The 16,996-nt window shown below is 59.5% G+C and overlaps 1 protein-coding gene across 1 annotated transcript in view; it reads left to right on the top strand.

Annotated features, from left to right (window-relative positions):
- LOC106581294 (solute carrier family 12 member 9) overlaps positions 1–13,813 on the top strand; it is an 84,861-nt gene extending 71,048 nt beyond the window's left edge. The window contains exons 12-13 of the mRNA XM_014163255.2: positions 12,369–12,515; positions 12,653–13,813. Coding sequence (XP_014018730.2) covers positions 12,369–12,515; positions 12,653–13,581 — 1,076 coding nt within the window. The 3' untranslated portion in view covers positions 13,582–13,813. The remainder of the gene's footprint in view (positions 1–12,368; positions 12,516–12,652) is intronic.
- Positions 13,814–16,996: the final 3,183 nt, after the last annotated feature.

The raw sequence follows: 16,996 nt of genomic DNA, 5'->3' as shown, positions 1-16,996 counted from the left end.
GCTCTCTCTCCCCCTCTCGCGTCTCGTCTCTCTCTCTCCCCCTCTCGCGTCTCGCTCTCTCTCCCCCTCTCGCGTCTCGCTCTCTCTCCCCCTCTCGCGTCTCGCTCTCTCTCCCCCTCTCGCGTCTCGCTCCTCTCCCCCTCTCGCGTCTCGCTCGCTCTCCCCCTCTCGCGTCTCGCTCGCTCTCCCCCTCTCGCGTCTCGCTCTCTCTCCCCCTCTCGCGTCTCGCTCGCTCTCTCTCGCGTCTCTCTCGCGTCTCCCTCTTGCGTCTCCCTCTCTCTCTCCCTCTCGCGTCTCTCTCTCTCTTGCGTCTCTCTCTCTCTTCCGTCTCCCTCTCGCGCGTCTCCCTCTCGCGCGTCTCCCTCTCGCGTCTCCCTCTCGCGTCTCCTCTCGCGTCTCCGTCTCGCGTCTCCCTCTCGCGTCTCCCTCTCGTCTCCCTCTCGCGTCTCCCTCTCGCGTCTCCCTCTCGCGTCTCCCTCTCGCGTCTCCCTCTCGCGTCTCCCTCTCGCGTCTCCCTCTCGCGTCTCGCTCTCGCGTCGCCCTCTCGCGTCGCCCTCTCGCGTCGCCCTCTCGCGTCGCCCTCTCGCGTGCCCTCTCGCGTCGCCCTCTCGCGTCTCCTCTCTCTCTCCCTCTCGCGTCTCGCTCTCTCTCCCCCTCTCGCGTCTCGGCTCTCTCTCCCCCTCTCGCGTCTCGCTCTCTCCCCCTCTCGCGTCTCGCTCTCTCTCCCCCTCTCGCGTCTCGCTCTCTCTCCCCCCTCTCGCGTCTCGCTCCCTCTCCCCCTCTCGCGTCTCGCTCCCTCTCCCCCTCTCGGTCTCGCTCTCTCTCCCCTCTCGCGTCTCGCTCTCTCTCCCCCTCTCGCGTCTCGCTCTCTCTCCCCCTCTCGCGTCTCGCTCTCTCTCCCCCTCTCGCGTCTCGCTCTCTCTCCCCTCTCGCGTCTCGCTCTCTTCCCTCTCGTCGTCTCGCTCTCGCCTCTCGCTCTCTCCCGCTCTCGCCTCTCGCTCGTCTCTCCCCTCTCGCGTCTCGCTCTCTCTCCCTCTGGCGTCTCGCTCTCTCTCCCCTCTCGCGTCTCGCTTCTCTCCCCCTCTCGCGTGCTCTTCCCTCTCGCGTCTCGGCTCTCCCCTCTCGCGTTGGCTCGCTCTCTCCCTCTCGCGTCTGGCTCGCTCTCTCCCTCTCGCGTCTCGCTCTGCTCTCTCCTCTCGCGTCTCGCTCGCTCTCTCCCTCTCGCGTCTCGCTCGCTCTCTCCCTCTCGCGTCTCGCTCGCTCTCTCCCTCTCGCGTCTTCTCTCTCCCCCTCTCGCGTCTCGCTCTCTCCCCCTCTCGCGTCTCGCTCGCTCGATCTCTCCCTCTCGCGTCTCGCTCGCTCTCTCTCCCTCTCGCGTCTGCTCGCTCTCTCTCTCCCTCTCGCGTCTCGCTCGCTCGCTCTCTCCCTCTCGCGTCTCGCTCGCTCGCTCTCCCCCTCTCGCGTCTGGCTCGCTCTCTCTCCCCCTCTCGCGTCTGGCTCGCTCTCTCTCCCCCTCTCGCGTCTGGCTCGCTCTCTCTCCCCCTCTCGCGTCTGGCTCGCTCTCTCTCCCCCTCTCGCGTCTGGCTCGCTCTCTCTCCCCCTCTCGCGTCTCGCTCTCTCTCCCCCTCTCGCGTCTCGCTCTTCTCCCCCTCTCGCGTCTCGCTCTCTCTCCCCCTCTGCGTCTCGCTCTCTCTCCCCCTCTCGCGTCTCGCTCTCTCTCTCCCCCTCTCGCGTCTCGCTCTCTCTCCCCCTCTCGCGTCTCGCTCTCTCTCCCCCTCTCGCGTCTCGCTCTCTCTCCCCCTCTCGCGTCTCGTCGGCTCTCTCGCGTCTCGTCGTCTCTCTCTCGTCTCGTCATCTCTCTCTCGCGTCTCGCTCGTCTCTCTCTCGCGTCTCGCTCTCTCTCCCTCTCGCGTCTCGCTCGCTCTCTCCCTCTCGCGTCTCGCTCGCTCTTCTCCCTCTCGCGTCTCGCTCGTCTCTCCCTCTCGCGTTCGCTCTCTCTCCCTCTCGCTTCCGCTCTCTCCCTCTCGCGTCGCTCTCTCCCTCTCGCGTCTCTCTCCCTCTCGCGTCTCTCTCTCCCTCTCGCGTCTCTCTCTCCCTCTCGCGTCTCTCTCTCCCTCTCGCGTCTCTCTCTCCCTCTCTCTCTCTCGTCTCGCGTCTCTCTCTCTCGCTCGCTCTCTCTCGCGTCTCGCTCCTCTCTCCCTCTCGCGTCTCGCTCGCTCTCTCCCTCTCGCGTCTCGCTCGTCTTCGTCTCTCTCTCGCTCTCTCTCTCCCTCTCGCGTCTCTCTCTCCCTCTCGCGTCTCTCTCTCCCTCTCGCGTCTCTCTCTCCCTCTCGCGTCTCTCTCTCCCTCTCGCGTCTCTCTCTCCCTCTCGCGTCTCTCTCTCCCTCTCGCGTTCTCTCTCCTCTCGCGTCTCTCTCTCGCGCGTCTCTCTCTCTCGCGCGTCTCTCTCTCTCGCGCGTCTCTCTCTCCCCTCTCGCGTCTCGCTCTCCCCCTCTCGCGTCTCGCTCTCTCTCCCCCTCTCGCGTCTCGCTCTCTCTCCCCCTCGCGTCTCGCTCTCTCTCCCCCTCTCGCGTCTCGCTCTCTCTCCCCCTCTCGCGTCTCGCCTCTCTCCCCCTCTCGCGTCTCGCTCTCTCTCCCCCTCTCGCGTCTCGCTCTCTCTCTCGCGTCTCTCGATCTCTCTCTCGCTGTCTCTCTCGCGTCTCGCTCGCTCTCTCTCTCGCGTCTCTCTCGCGTCTCTCGCGTCTCGCTCGCTTTCTCTCGCGTCGCTCGCTCTCTCGTCTCGCTCTCTCTCTCGCGTCTCGCTCGCGCTCTCTCTCGCGTCTCGCTCGCTCTCTCTCTCGCGTCTCGCTCGCTCTCTCTCTCGCGTCTCGCTCGCTCTCTCCCTCTCGCGTCTCGCTCGCTCGCTCTCTCTCCCCCTCTCGCGTCTCGCTCTCTCTCCCCCTCTCGCGTCTCGCTCTCTCTCCCCCTCTCGCGTCTCGCCTCTCTCCCCCTCTCGCGTCTCGCTCTCTCTCCCCCTCTCGCGTCTCGCTCTCTCTCCCCCTCTCGCGTCTCGCTCTCTCTCTCGCGTCTCGCTCGCTCTCTCTCTCGCGTCTCGCTCGCTCTCTCTCGCGTCTCGCTCGCTCTCGCGTCTCGCTCTCTCTCTCCCTCTCGCGTCTCGCTCTCTCTCTCCCTCTCGCGTCTCGCTCTCTCTCTGCCTCTCTCCCTCTCGCGTCTCTCTCTCCCTCTCGCGTCTCTCTCTCCCTCTCGCGTCTCTCTCTCCCTCGCGCGTCTCTCTCTCCCTCGCGCGTCTCGCTCTCCCTCTCTCTCTCTCCTCTCTCTCTCCCTCTCGCGTCTCGCTCTCTCTCTCCCTCTCGCGTCTCGCTCTCTCTCTCTCGTCTCGCTCTCTCTCTCCCTCTCGCGTCTCGCTCTCTCTCTCCCTCTCGCGTCTCGCTCTCTCTCTCCCTCTCGCGTCTCGCTCTCTTCTCTCGCGTCTCGCTCTCTCTCTCGCCCTCTCGCGTCTCGCTCTTCTCCTCTCGCGTCTCGCTTCTCTCTCGCGTCTCGCTCTCTCTCTCGCGTCTCGTCTCTCTCTCCCTCTCGCGTTGCTCGCTCTCTCGCTCTCCTCTCGCCTCTCCCTCTCGCGTCTCGCTCTCTCCTCTCGTCTCGCTCTCGTCTCGCTCTCTCTCCCTCTCGCGTCTCGCTCTCTCTCTCCCTCTCGCGTCTCGCTCTCTCTCCCCTCGCGCGTCTCGCTCTCTCTCTCTCTCGCGTCTCGCTGCTCTCTCTCTCTCGCTCGCTTCGCCCTCTCGCGTCTCGCTCTCTCCTCTCTGTCTCCCTCGTCTCTCTCTCGCGTCTCTCTCTCCCTCTCGCGTCTCGCTCTCTCTCCCTCTTCCGCTCTCGCTCTGCTCTCCTCTCGCGCTCTGGCTCTCTCTCTCTCGCGTCTCCTCTCTCTCTCCCTCTCGTCTCGTCTCGCTCTCTCTCCCTCTCGCGTCTCGCTCTCTCTCTCCCTCTCGCTCGCTCTCTCTCCCTCTCTCGCTCTCTCTCTCTCCCTCTCGTCTCGCTCTCTCTCCCTCTCGCGTCTCGCTCTCTCTCTCCCTCTCGCGTCTCTCTCTCCCTCTCGCGTCTCTCTCCCTCTCGCTCTCTCTCGCGTCTCTCTCCCTCTCGCGTCTCGCTCTCTCTCTCCCTCTCGTCTCGCTCTCTCTCTCGCTCTCGCGTCTCGCTCTCTCTCCGCCTCTCGCGTCTCGCTCTCTCTCTCTCGCTCGCTCTCTGCTCTCGCTCTCCCTCTCGCGTCGCTCTCTCTCTCCCTCTCGCGTCTCGCTCTCTCTCTCCCTCTCGCGTCTCGCTCTCTCTCCTCTCGGCGTCTCGCTCTCTCTCTCTCTCTCTCGCGTCTCGCTCTCTCCTCTCGCTCTCTCTCTCGCGTCTGGCTCTCTCTCTCTCCCTCTCGCGTCTCGCTCTCTCTCTCCTCTCGCGTCTCGCTCTCTCTCTCCCTCTCGCGTCTCGCTCTCTCTCTCTCGCGTCTCGCCTCTCGCTCTCTCTCTCCCTCTCGCGTCTCGCTCTCTCTCTCCCTCTCGCGTCTCGCTCGCTCTCTCCCTCTCGCGTCTCGCTCTCTCTCTCCCTCTCGCGTCTCGCTCTCTCTCTCCCTCTCGCGTCTCTCTCTCCCTCTCGCGTCTCTCTCTCCCTCTCGCGTCTCTCTCTCCCTCTCGCGTCTCGCTCTCTCTCTCGCGTCTCGCTCTCTCTCTCGCGTCTCGCTCTCTCTCTCGCGTCTCGCTCTCCCTCTCGCGTCTCGCTCTCCCTCTCGCGTCTCGCTCTCTCTCTCCCTCTCGCGTCTCGCTCTCTCTCTCCCTCTCGCGTCTCGCTCTCTCTCTCGCTCTCTCGCTCTCGCTCTCTCTCTCCCTCTCGCGTCTCGCTCTCTCTCTCCCTCTCGCGTCTCGCTCTCTCTCTCTCGCTCCTCTCGCGTCTCGCTCTCTCTCTCCCTCTCGCGTCTCGCTCTCTCTCTCCCTCTCGCGTCTCGCTCTCTCTCTCCCTCTCGCGTCTCGCTCTCTCTCTCCCTCTCGCGTCTCGCTCTCTCTCTCCCTCTCGCGTCTCGCTCCCTCTCGCGTCTCGCTCGCTCTCGCGTCTCGCTCTCTCTCTCGCTCTCTCTCCCTCTCTCGCTCTCTCTCTCGCGTCTCGCTCTCTCTCTCCCTCTCGCGTCTCGCTCTCTCTCTCCCTCTCGCGTCTCGCTCTCTCTCTCCCTCTCGCGTCTCGCTCTCTCTCTCCCTCTCGCGTCTCGCTCTCTCTCTCCCTCTCGTCTCGCTCTCTCTCTCCCCTCTCGCGTCTCGCTCTCTCTCTCCCTCTCGCGTCTCGCTCTCTCCTCTCGCGTCTCGCTCTCTCTCTCTCTGCGTCTCGCTCTCTCTCCCTCTCGCGTCTCTCTCTCCCTCTCGCGTCTCGCTCTCTCTCTCGCTCTCGCTCTCTCCCTCTCGCGTCTCGCTCTCTCTCCCCTCTCGTCTCGCTCTCTCTCTCCCTCTCGCGTCTCGCTCTCTCTCTCTCGCGTCTCGCTCTCTCTCTCCCTCTCGCGTCTCGCTCTCCTCTCGCTCTCCCTCTCGCGTCTCGCTCTCCCTCTCGCGTCTCGCTCTCTCTCTCCTCGTCTCGCTCTCTCTCTCGCTCTCGCTCTCCTCTCGCGTCTCGCTCTCTCTCTCCCTCTCGCGTCTCGTCTCTCTCTCCCTCTCGCGTCTCGCTCTCTCTCTTCGCTCCCTCTCGCGTCTCTCTCCCTCTCGCGTCTCGTCTCTCCCTCTCGCGTCTCGCTCTTCTCTCTCCCTCTCGCGTCTCGCTCTCTCTCTCCCTCTCGCGTCTCGCTCTCTCTCCCTCTCGCGTCTCGCTCTCCCTCTCGCGTCTCGCTCTCTCTGCTCCCTCTCGCGTCTCGCTCTCTCTCTCTCCTCTCGCGCGTCTCGCCTCCTCTCGCGTCTCGCTCTCTCTCTCCCTCTCGCGTCTCGCTCTCTCTCTCCCTCTCGCGTCTCGCTCTCTCTCTCTCTCGCGTCTCGCTCTCTCTCTCCCTCTCGCGTCTGCTCTCTCTCCCTCTCGCGTCTCGCTCTCTCTCCTCTCGCGTCTCGCTCTCTCTCTCCCTCTCGCGTCTCGCTCTCTCTCTCCTCTCGCGTCTCGCTCTCTCTCTCCCTCTCGCGTCTCGTCTCTCTCTCTCCCTCTCGCGTCTCGCTCTCTCTCTCCCTCTCGCGTCTCGCTCTCTCTCTCCCTCTCGCGTCTCGCTCTCTCTCCCTCTCGCGTCTCGCTCTCCTCTCGCGTCTCCTGCTCTCTCCTCTCGCGTCCTTGCTCTCTCCTCTCGCGTCTCTCTCCCTCTCGCGTCTCGCTCCTCTCTCCCTCTCGTCTCTCTCTCGCGCGCTCTCTCTCTCCCTCTCGCGTCTCTCTCTCGCTCTCGTCTCCCTCTGCTCTCGCGTCTCGCCCTCTCGCGTCTCTCTCTCCCTCTCGCGTCTCTCTCTCCCTCTCGCGTCTCTCTCTCCCTCTCGCGTCTCTCTCTCCCTCTCGCGTCTCTCTCGCGTCTCTCTCTCGCGCGTCTCTCTCTCTCGCGCGTCTCTCTCTCTCGCGCGTCTCGCTCTCTCTCGCGCGTCTCGCTCTCTCTCGCGCGTCTCGCTCTCTCTCGCGCGTCTCGCTCTCTCTCGCGCGTCTCGCTCTCTCTCGCGCGTCTCGCTCTCCTCTCTCGCGTCTCTCGCTCTCTCTCTCGCGTCTCGCTCTCTCTCTCCCTCGCGCGTCTCGCTCTCTCTCTGCGTCTCGCTCTCTCTCGCTCTCGCGTCTCGCTCTCTCTCTCGCGTCTCGCTCTCTCTCTCGCGCGTCTCGCTCTCTCTCGCGCGTCTCGCTCTCTCTCGCGCGTCTCGCTCTCTCTCGCGCGTCTCGCTCTCTCTCGCGCGTCTCGCTCTCTCTCTCGCGTCTCGCTCTCTCTCGCGCGTCTCGCTCTCTCTCGCGCTCTCTCTCTCGCGTCTCGCTCTCCTCTCGCGTCTCGCTCTCCTCTGCGTCTCGCTCTCTCTCCCTCTCGCGTCTCGTCTCTCTCTCCCTCTCGCGTCTCGCTCTCTCTCTCCCTCTCGCGTCTCGCTCTCTCTCTCCCTCTCGCGTCTCGCTCTCTCTCTCCCTCTCGCGTCTCGCTCTCTCTCTCCCTCTCGCGTCTCGCTCTCCCTCTCGCGTCTCGCTCTCCCTCTCGCGTCTCGCTCTCCCTCTCGCGTCTCGCTCTCTCTCCCTCTCGGTCTCGCTCTCTCTCTCCCTCTCGCGTCTCGCTCTCTCTCTCCCTCTCGCGTCTCGCTCTCTCTCTCCCTCTCGCGTCTCGCTCTCTCTCTCCCTCTCGCGTCTCGCTCTCTCTCTCCCTCTCGCGTCTCGCTCTCTCTCTCCCTCTCGCGTCTCGCTCTCTCTCCTCCCTCTCGCGTCTCGCTCGCTCTCTCCCTCTCGCTCTCTCTCTCCCTCTCGCTCTCTCTCTCCCTCTCGCGTCTCTCTCTCCCTCACGCGTCTCTCTCTCCCTCACGCGTCTCTCTCTCTCTCGCGCGTCTCGCTCTTTCTCACGCTTCTCGCTCTCTCTCGCGCGTCTCGCTCTCTCTCGCGTCTCGCTCTCGCTCTCCCTCTCGCGTCTCGCTCTCTCTCTCCCTCTCGCGTCTCGCTCTCTCTCTCCCTCTCGCGTCTCGCTCTCTCTCTCGCTCTCGCGTCTCCTCTCTCTCTCCCTCTCGCGTCTCGCTCTCTCTCTCTCTCGCGTCTCGCTCTCTCTCTCCCTCTCTCGCTCTCTCTCGCTCTCTCTCCCTCTCGCTCTCTCTCCCTCTCGCTCGCTCTCTCCCTCGCTCGCTCTCTCCCTCTCGCGTCTCGCTCGCTCTCTCCCTCTCGCGTCTCGCTCGCTCTCTCCCACTCGCGTCTCGCTCTCTCTCCCCTCTCGCGTCTCGCTCTCTCTCTCCCTCTCGCGTCTCTCTCTCCTCTCGCGTCTCGCTCTCTCCCTCTCGCGTCTCGCTCTCTCTCTCCCTCTCGCGTCTCGCTCTCTCTCCCCCTCTCGCGTCTCGCTCTCTCTCTCCCTCTCGCGTCTCGCTCTCTCTCGCGTCTCTCTCTCTCTCGCTCTCCTCTCGCTCTCTCTCTCCTCTCGCGTCTCGCTCTCTCTCTCCTCTCGCGTCTCGCTTCTCTCTCTCCCTCTCGCGTCTCGCTCTCTCTCTCCCTCTCGCGTCTCGCTCTCTCTCTCCCTCTCGCGTCTCGCTCGCTCTCTCCCTCTCGCGTCTCGCTCTCTCTCTCCCTCTCGCGTCTCGCTCTCTCTCTCCCTCTCGCGTCTCGCTCTCTCTCTCCCTCTCGCGTCTCGCTCTCTCTCTCCCTCTCGCTCTCGCTCTCTCTCTCGCTCTCTGCGTCTCGCTCTCTCTCCGTCTCGCTCTCTCTCCCTCTCGCTCGCTCTCTCCCTCGTCTCGCTCTCGCGTCTCGCTCTCTCGCTCTCTCTCGCGTCTCGCTCTCTCTCTCCCTCTCGCGTCTCGCTCTCTCCCTCTCGCGTCTCGCTCTCTCGCTCTCTCGCGTCTCTCCTCTCGCGTCTCGCGCTCTCTCTCGCGTCTCGCTCGCTCTCTCCCTCTCGCGTCTCGCTCTCTCTCTCCCTCTCGCGTCTCGCTCTCTCTCTCGCTCTCTCGCGTCTCGCTCTCTCTCTCTCGCCCGTCTCGCTCTCTCTCTCCCGTCTCGCTCTCTCTCTCGCCGTCTCTCTCTCCCTCTCGCGTCTCGCTCTCTCTCTCCCTCTCGCGTCTCGCTCTCTCTCCCTCTCGCGTCTCGCTCTCTCTCTCTCTCTCGCTCTCGCGTCTCTCTCTCCGTCTCGCTCTCTCTCTCCCTCTCGCGTCTCTCTCTCTCCCTCTCGCGTCTCGCTCTCTCTCCCTCTCGCGTCTCGCTCTCTCTCTCTCCTCTCGCGTCTCGCTCTCTCTCTCTCTCGCGTCTCGCTCTCTCTCGGCTCTCGCTCTCGCTCTCGCTCTCTCTCTCGCGCGTCTCGCTCTCCCTCTCGCGTCTCGCTCTCCCTCTCGCGTCTCGCTCTCTCTCTCGCGTCTCGCTCTCCCTCTCGCGTCTCGCTCTCTCTCTCCCTCTCGCGTCTCGCTCTCTCTCTCCCTCTCGCGTCTCGCTCTCTCTCTCCCTCTCGCGTCTCGCTCTCTCTCTCCCTCTCGCGTCTCGCTCTCTCTCTCCCTCTCGCGTCTCGCTCTCTCTCTCTCCCTCTCTCGTCTCGCTCTCTCTCCCCCTCTCGCGTCTCGCTCTCTCTCTCCCTCTCGCTCTCTCTCTCTCTCTCTCCCTCTCGCGTCTCGCTCTCTCTCTCGCTCTCGCGTCTCGCTCTCTCTCTCCCTCTCGCGTCTCGCTCTCTCTCTCCCTCTCGCGTCTCGCTCTCCCTCTCGCGTCTCGCTCTCCCTCTCGCGTCTCGCTCTCCCTCTCGCGTCTCGCTCTCTCTCTCCCTCTCGCGTCTCGCTCTCCCTCTCGCGTCTCGCTCTCCCTCTCGCGTCTCGCTCTCTCCTCTCGCGTCTCGCTCTCTCCTCTGCGTCTCGCTCTCCCTCTCGCGTCTCGCTCTCTCTCCTCTCGCGTCTCGCTCTCTCTCTCCTCTCGCGTCTCGCTCTCCCTCTCGCGTCTCGCTCTCTCTCTCCCTCTCGCGTCTCGCTCTCTCTCTCCCTCTCGCGTCTCGCTCTCTCTCTCCCTCTCGCGTCTCGCTCTCTCTCTCCCTCTCGCGTCTCGCTCTCTCTCTCCCTCTCGCGTCTCGCTCTCTCTCTCCCTCTCGCGTCTCGCTCTCTCTCTCCCTCTCGCGTCTCGCTCTCTCTCGCTCTCTCGCTCTCCCTCTCGCTCTCGCGTCTCGCTCTCCCTCTCGCGTCTCGCTCTCTCTCTCTCCCTCTCGCGTCTCGCTCTCTCTCTCCCTCTCGCGTCTCGCTCTCTCTCTCTCGTCTCGCTCGCTCCTCTCGCGTCTCGCTCTCCCTCTCGCGTCTCGCTCTCTCTCTCCTCTCGCGTCTCGTTCTCTCCCTCTCGCGTCTCGCTCTCTCCTCTCGCTCTCCCTCTCGCGTCTCGCTCTCTCTCTCCCTCTCGCGTCTCGCTCTCCCTCTCGCGTCTCGCTCTGCTCTCTCTCCCTCTCGCGTCTCGCTCTCCCTCTCGCGTCTCGCTCTCCCTCTCGCGTCTCGCTCTCTCTCCTCTCGCGTCTCGCTCTCTCTCTCCCTCTCGCTCTCTCTCTCTCGCTCTCTCTCTCTCTCTCTCGCTCTCTCTCTCGCTCTCTCTCTCCCTCTCGCTCTCCCTCTCCCTCTCGCTCTCTCGCGTCTCCCTCTCGCGTCTCCCTCTCTCTCTCGCGTCTCTCTCACGTCTCTCTCTTGCGTCTCCCTCTCTCTCCCTCTTGCGTCTCCCTCTCTCTCCCCCTCTTGCGTCTCCCTCTCTCTCCCGTCTCGCTCTCTCTCTCCCGTCTCGCTCTCTCTCCCCCTCTCGCGTCTCGTCTCTCTCTCCCCCTCTCGCGTCTCGCTCTCTCTCCCCCTCTCGCGTCTCGCTCTCTCTCCCCCTCTCGCGTCTCGCTCTCTCTCCCCCTCTCGCGTCTCGCTCTCTGTTGCGTCTCGCTCTCTCTCTCGCGTCTGTCTCGCTCTCTCTCTCGCGTCTCGCTCGCTCTCTCTCGCGTCTCGCTCGCTCTCTCTCGCGTCTCGCTCGCTCTCTCTCTCCCCCTCTCGCGTCTCGCTCTCTCACTCCCTCTCGCGTCTCGCTCTCTCTCTCCCTCTCGTGTCTCGCTCTCTCTCTCCCTCTCGCGTCTCGCTCTCTCTCCCTCTCGCGTCTCGCTCTCTCTCTCCCTCTCGCGTCTCGCTCTCTCTCTCCCTCTCGCGTCTCGCTCTCTCTCTCCCTCTCGCGTCTCGCTCTCTCTCTCGCGTCTCGCTCTCTCTCTCCCTCTCGCTCTCTCTCTCCCTCTCGCGTCTCGCTCTCTCTCTCTCTCTCGCGTCTCGCTCTCTCTCTCTCTCTCTCCTCGCGTCTCGCTCTCTCTCTCCCTCTCGCGTCTCGCTCTCTCTCTCCCTCTCGCGTCTCGCTCTCTCTCTCCCTCTCGCGTCTCGCTCTCTCTCTCCCTCTCGCGTCTCGCTCTCTCTCTCCCTCTCGCGTCTCGCTCTCTCCCTCTCGCGTCTCGCTCTCTCTCTCCCTCTCGCGTCTCGCTCTCTCTCTCCCTCTCGCGTCTCGCTCTCTCTCTCCCTCTCGCGTCTCGCTCTCTCTCTCCGTCTCGCTCTCTCTCTCCCTCTCGCGTCTCGCTCTCTCTCTCCCTCTCGCGTCTCGCTCTCTCTCTCCCTCTCGCGTCTCGCTCTCTCTCTCCCTCTCGCGTCTCGCTCTCTCTCTCCCTCTCGCTCTCTCTCTCCCTCTCGCGTCTCGCTCTCTCTCTCCCTCTCGCGTCTCGCTCTCTCTCTCTCCCTCTCGCGTCTCGCTCTCTCTCTCCCTCTCGCGTCTCGCTCTCTCTCTCTCCCTCTCGCGTCTCGCCTCTCTCTCTCCCTCGTCGCGTCTCGCTCTCTCTCTCCCTCTCGCGTCTCGCTCTCTCTCTCCCTCTCGCGTCTCGCTCTCTCCCTCTCGCGTCTCGTCTCTCTCCCTCTCGCGTCTCGCTCTCTCTCTCCCTCTCGCGTCTCGCTCTCTCTCTCCCTCTCGCGTCTCGCTCTCTCTCTCCCTCTCGCGTCTCGCTCTCTCTCTCCGTCTCGCTCTCTCTCTCCCTCTCGCGTCTCCCTCTCTTTCTCCCTCTCGCGTCTCCCTCTCTCTCTCCTTCTCGCGTCTCGCTCTCCCTCTCGCGTCTCGCTCTCTCTCGCGTCTCGCCCTCTCTCTCTCCCTCTCGCGTCTCGCTCTCTCTCTGGTTCTCGCGTCTCGCTCTCTCTCTCCCTCTCGCGTCTCGCTCTCTCTCTCCCTCTCGCGTCTCGCTCTCTCTCTCCCTCTCGCGTCTCGCTCTCTCTCTCCCTCTCGCGTCTCGCTCTCTCTCTGCCTCTCCCGTCTCGCTCTCCCTCTCGCGTCTCGCTCTCTCTCTCCCTCTCTCTCACGCGCGTCTCGCTCGCGCTCTCTCGCTCGCGCTCTCTCGCGCGCGCCTAGCTCTCTCGCGTGCGTCTGTCTCGCTCGCTCGCTGTCTCTCGCGTCTCGTTCGCTCTCTCTCGCGTCTCGCTCGCGCTCTCTCGCGTCTCGCTCGCTCTCGCGTGTGTCTCGCTCGCTCTCTCTCTCTCGTCTCTTGTTATGTTTTTCTGTGGCACTGCCCAATCAGGTCACTACACAGAGAAATAACTTCATCTCTTATTCTCTGAGAAGTTGGCAGATAATGGCCCCTGGCAAAAATGTTTGCACAGATTTTGATGTTTTGTTTCTCTCGCTCGCTCTCTCCATCCTACCCTCTCCCCCCTCGCTCTCTTTCTCCATCCTCCTCCCACCCCCTCTCTCTCTCCACCACCCCCCCTTCTCACTCTTTCTCTCAGACACATTACCGTCTGACCCTCTCCAGTGTCGTTATGACTCATGGTTGTCTCTGGTGGACCACCTCAACATCAAGGCATTTGTTAACCTCACCCTGGCTGACTCGGTACGGCACGGAGTCCAACATCTACTCTTCATCTCTGGCCTAGGTCAATGATTCTATTCACTACTCTCTGATACCATGTTCTCTATTAGCTGTAACTGGCCCGACTGTCACTTATACACCTCTTTTACGATCACACCCATTCACTCATCTCTCCCTCTTTCCATCCCTCTGTCTCTCTAGGTGGGATGAGGCCCAACACCTTGGTCCTGGGTTTCTATGATGACTGCACTCCCAAAGACAAACTCACTGACCCCACCCTCGCAGATGCCACTGTCCCCACTCAGGACCCCGAGGACAAACGCCCGCCCTACCACTTCCCCGCCCTGCGGCCGTCCAATGATGGTATGGGGGGAAACGGAAAAGTCATGGGACCCCAAGAATACGTGGCGGTGATCGCAGACGCCATGAAGATGTTGAAGAACGTAGCGCTAGCCCGCTACTTCCACCAATTCGACCGGACCTCGACCATCTCCTCGTCCCCAGGGAAGTGTGCTCTGTACGTGGATGTGTGGCCCGTCAACCTGCTGAGACCAGACAGCTCCAGCTACGTAGACACCTGCTCCCTCTTCCTGCTCCAGCTCGCCTGCGTCCTCAACATGGTCCGCGCCTGGCGCCATGCTAGACTCCGCCTCTTTCTATGTGTGGAGGAAGGGCGGAGCCTGCGAGGCTCTGAGGAAAAGCTGGGTCAGCTGCTGAAGGAACTGAGGATCAAAGCCAACGTGTACACTGTGCCCTGGGACCAGCAGGTGGCCCTACACTGGCAGAGGCAGGGTGAGGCGGGCAAGAGGAGGCCCACCCGCCAGTCACAGAGAGAGGAGGGGGGGCTGGGGAAGAGGGGGTTGTTTGAAGAGAAGGAAGGAGGTGACTATGTGAATAGCTTCCCTAGCAACGCCACAAGGCTGTCGGATGAGTATCTGTCGGCGGTTAATAGGTTGATCCTAGAGCAGGCCTGTCCCCCTCCGGCCGTGCGTTTCCTGTATTTGCCCCACCCCCCGGCTGACACGCAGCACTACACGGCCTACCTGCGCCAGCTTGACCTGCTCACCAAGGACCTGGGTCCTACCCTGCTCATACACGGAGTTACACCTGTCCTCACCACTGACCTCTAACACCTGAACTCTCACCAACTGACCCCTGATTAAACCCTCATCCCCTTACCAAATTGCTGCAGGTAGAAGTGGTACTTAGACAAAGCTCAAGGATCCACTTACCTTCCCCAAAGCTGTACTAATATACTTTTGTATATATATATATATATATATATATATATATTGTATGTGGACACCACTTCAAATAAGTGGATTTGGCTATTTCAGCCATGCCCGTTGCTGACGTGTATAAAATCGAGCACACAGCCATGCAATGTCCATACACAAACAGTAGAATGGCCCGTACTGAAGAGATCAGTGACTTTCAACGTGGCACTGTCATAGGATGCCACCTTTCCAACAAGTCAGTTCGTCAGATTTCTGCATTGCCCCAGTCAACTGTAAGTGCTGTTATTGTGAAGTGGAAACGTCTAGGAGCAACAACGGCTCAGCCGTGAAGGGGTAGGCCACACAAGCTCACAGAACGGGACCGCCGAGTGCTGAAGCGCTTAGCACCTAAAAATCGTCTGTTCTCGGTTGCAACACTCACTACCAAGTTCCAAACTGCCTCTGGAAGAAATGTCAGCACAATAACTGTTCATTGGGAGCTTCATGAAATGGAGCTTCATGAAATGGGTTTCAATGGGTGAGCAGCCGCACACAAGCCTAAGATCACAATGCCAAACATCGGCTGGAGTAGTGTAAAGCTCGCCGCCATTAGACTCTGGTGCCAGGAGAACGCTACCTGCCCCAATGCAGAGTGCTAACTGTAAAGTTTGGTGGAGGAGAAATAATGGTCTGGGGCTGTTTTTCATGGTTCGGGCTAGGAAATCTTAACACCACAGCATACAATGACATTCTTAACAATTCTGTGCTTCCAACTTTGTGGCAACAGTTTGGGAAAGGCACTTTCCTGTTTCAGCATGATAATGCCCCAGTGCACAAAGTAAGGTCCATACAGAAATGGTTTGTTGAGATCGGTGTGGAAGAACTTGACTGGCCTGCACAGAGCCCTGACCTTAACCCCACCTTTGGGATGAATTGGAACGCCGACTGCGAGCCAGGCCTAATCGCCCAACATCAGTGCCCCACATCACTAATGCTCTTGTGGCTGAATGGAAGCAAGTTCCCGCGGCAATGTTCCAACATCTAGTGGAAAGCCTTCCCAGAAGAGTGGAGGCTGTTATAGCAGGCTCCACTCTAATGTTAATGCCCATGATTTTGGAATGAGATGTTCGACAAGCAGATGTCCACATACTTTTGGTAATCTAGTGTATTTCCTCCGTTCCCCTATCCTCCTTATGAATATGGAAGGGTTGCACTGGCCAAAAAATAAATAATAATGCTTCAAGGGGACTGAAGTTTGACACTGCCAAGTCATTGGAGCTCAGTAAAAGGTTTTCTTTTCTGAAATCACTTTTTTTGTCTTTAATACAAAATCAGAAACATGTGACCTTAAGTTTACAGTTCAAATATGAAAATCCAGCAATCTGTTTAATGGGACTATTATGGATCTATTTATAACGACAACAAAAAAATTAAATTATGTTTAAAGAAAATATTTGTTTTTCCTGTTAGAAATATTTGCCTTTGTACTGTTATGGGTGTGTGTTACTGACTGAACCAATCAGAATGCCAAAGTGTCCCTGGGTGTAGCAGACTATACATTCGGGCCAGTAGTTTCCTTCACCAGGACAAACTCCTGGACCAACTCTAGTCCGCTCCTCTACATGGAATCTCATGGATGTTTACTGAAGGGATATCTATTCTATATAGATCTATCTCATCTCAATGGAGCCCTTCTATTGAACACTACACTCCTATGCAAAGAATGCTTGGGTATGACGGTACTATACAGCTCAATTACTTTTTGCTGGAACACACACATGTTAAAAGCACCATCCAAATCATCATGTTTTAAAGTGTGTGTATATTGTAATTAAATAAAGAAGCTGTTTTGTAACAGTACTGTGTTGTCTTTATTTTCATTTCACTGTCTCATTGTGCATTAGTTTTGAGTAAGCCAGTAATTTATCTAAACATAGTGTTGATTGATGTGTATGTTCACGGCCGTAACTATACGGAAGAAAAATATAAACGCAACATGTAAAATGTTGGTCCCATGTTTCATGAGCTGAAATAAAAGATCCCAGAAATGTTCCATATGTACAAAAATATTCTCTAAATTTTTGTGCACAAATTTGTTTACATACCTGTTAGTGAGCATTTCTCATTTCCCAAGATAATCCATCCACCTGACTCGTGTGGCATATCAAGAAGCTAATTAAACGACATTATCATTACACAAGTGCACCTTGTGATGGGGACAATAAAAGGCCACTCTAAAATGTGCAGTTTTGTCACTACACAATGCCACAGATGTCTCAAGTTTTGAGGGAGTGTAAAATTGGCATGATGACTGCAGGATTTTCCACCAGAGCTTTTGGCAGAGAATTGAATGTTCATTTCTCCACCATAAGCCGCCTCATGTGGTTTTAAAGAATTTGTATGTCCATTCGCTGCAGACCACATATAACCACGCCAGCCCAAGGCCTCCACATCCCAGGACCTCCACATCTGGTTTCTTCACCTGCTGGATCATTTGCTGATGTCACCTTTATGAACACTTCCCCATGTAGGTGGTGGGGTTATGGTATGGGCAGCCATAAGCTACGGACAACAAACACAATTGCGTTTTATCGATGGCAATTTGAATACACAGAGATATCTTGAGATCCTGAAGACCATTGTCGTGCCGTTCATCTGCCGCCATCCCCTCATGTTTCAGCATGATAATGCATGGCCACATGTTGCAAAAATCTGTACACAATTCCTGGAAGCTGAAAATGTCCCATTTCTTCCTTGGCCTGCATACTCACCAGACATGTCACCCATTGAGCATATTTGGGATGCTCTGGATCGAAGTGTGTGACTGAGTGTTCCAGTTCCCGCCAATATCCAGCAACTTTGCACAGCCGTTGAATTGGAGTGGGACAACACTCCAGAAGCCACAATCAATGGCCTGATCAACTCTATGCAGAGATCTGTCACGTTGCATGAGGCAAATGATGGTCGCACCAGATTCTGACTGGTTTTCTAAACCACGCCCATATGTTTTTTTTTTTTTAAGGTATCTTTGACCAACAGATTCATATCTGTATTCCCAGTCATTCATAGATTAGGGCCTAATTCATTTATTTAATAGGGCCTAATTCATTTAAATTGACTTTTTCCTTGTATGAACTGTTGCATGTTGCGTTTATAATTTGTTCAGTGTACATTTAAGGACACCGAGGTCCGGACCTCAGCAATTTTTTCTAATTTGAAAAATATGTCTTGTACACTAAAGAAAATAGATGACGGGTCAACGTCAACACCTAAATATTGCTCCTAGCGTTGATCAAAGCTCAGAACGCTTATATTCTTGATCTGAGTT

The sequence above is a fragment of the Salmo salar genome, chromosome ssa20, assembly GCF_905237065.1.
Source record: "Salmo salar chromosome ssa20, Ssal_v3.1, whole genome shotgun sequence".
Classification (NCBI taxonomy): domain Eukaryota; kingdom Metazoa; phylum Chordata; class Actinopteri; order Salmoniformes; family Salmonidae; genus Salmo; species Salmo salar.
Note: the sequence above shows the minus strand (reverse complement) of the source record. Positions and strands in the feature narration are given on the sequence as shown.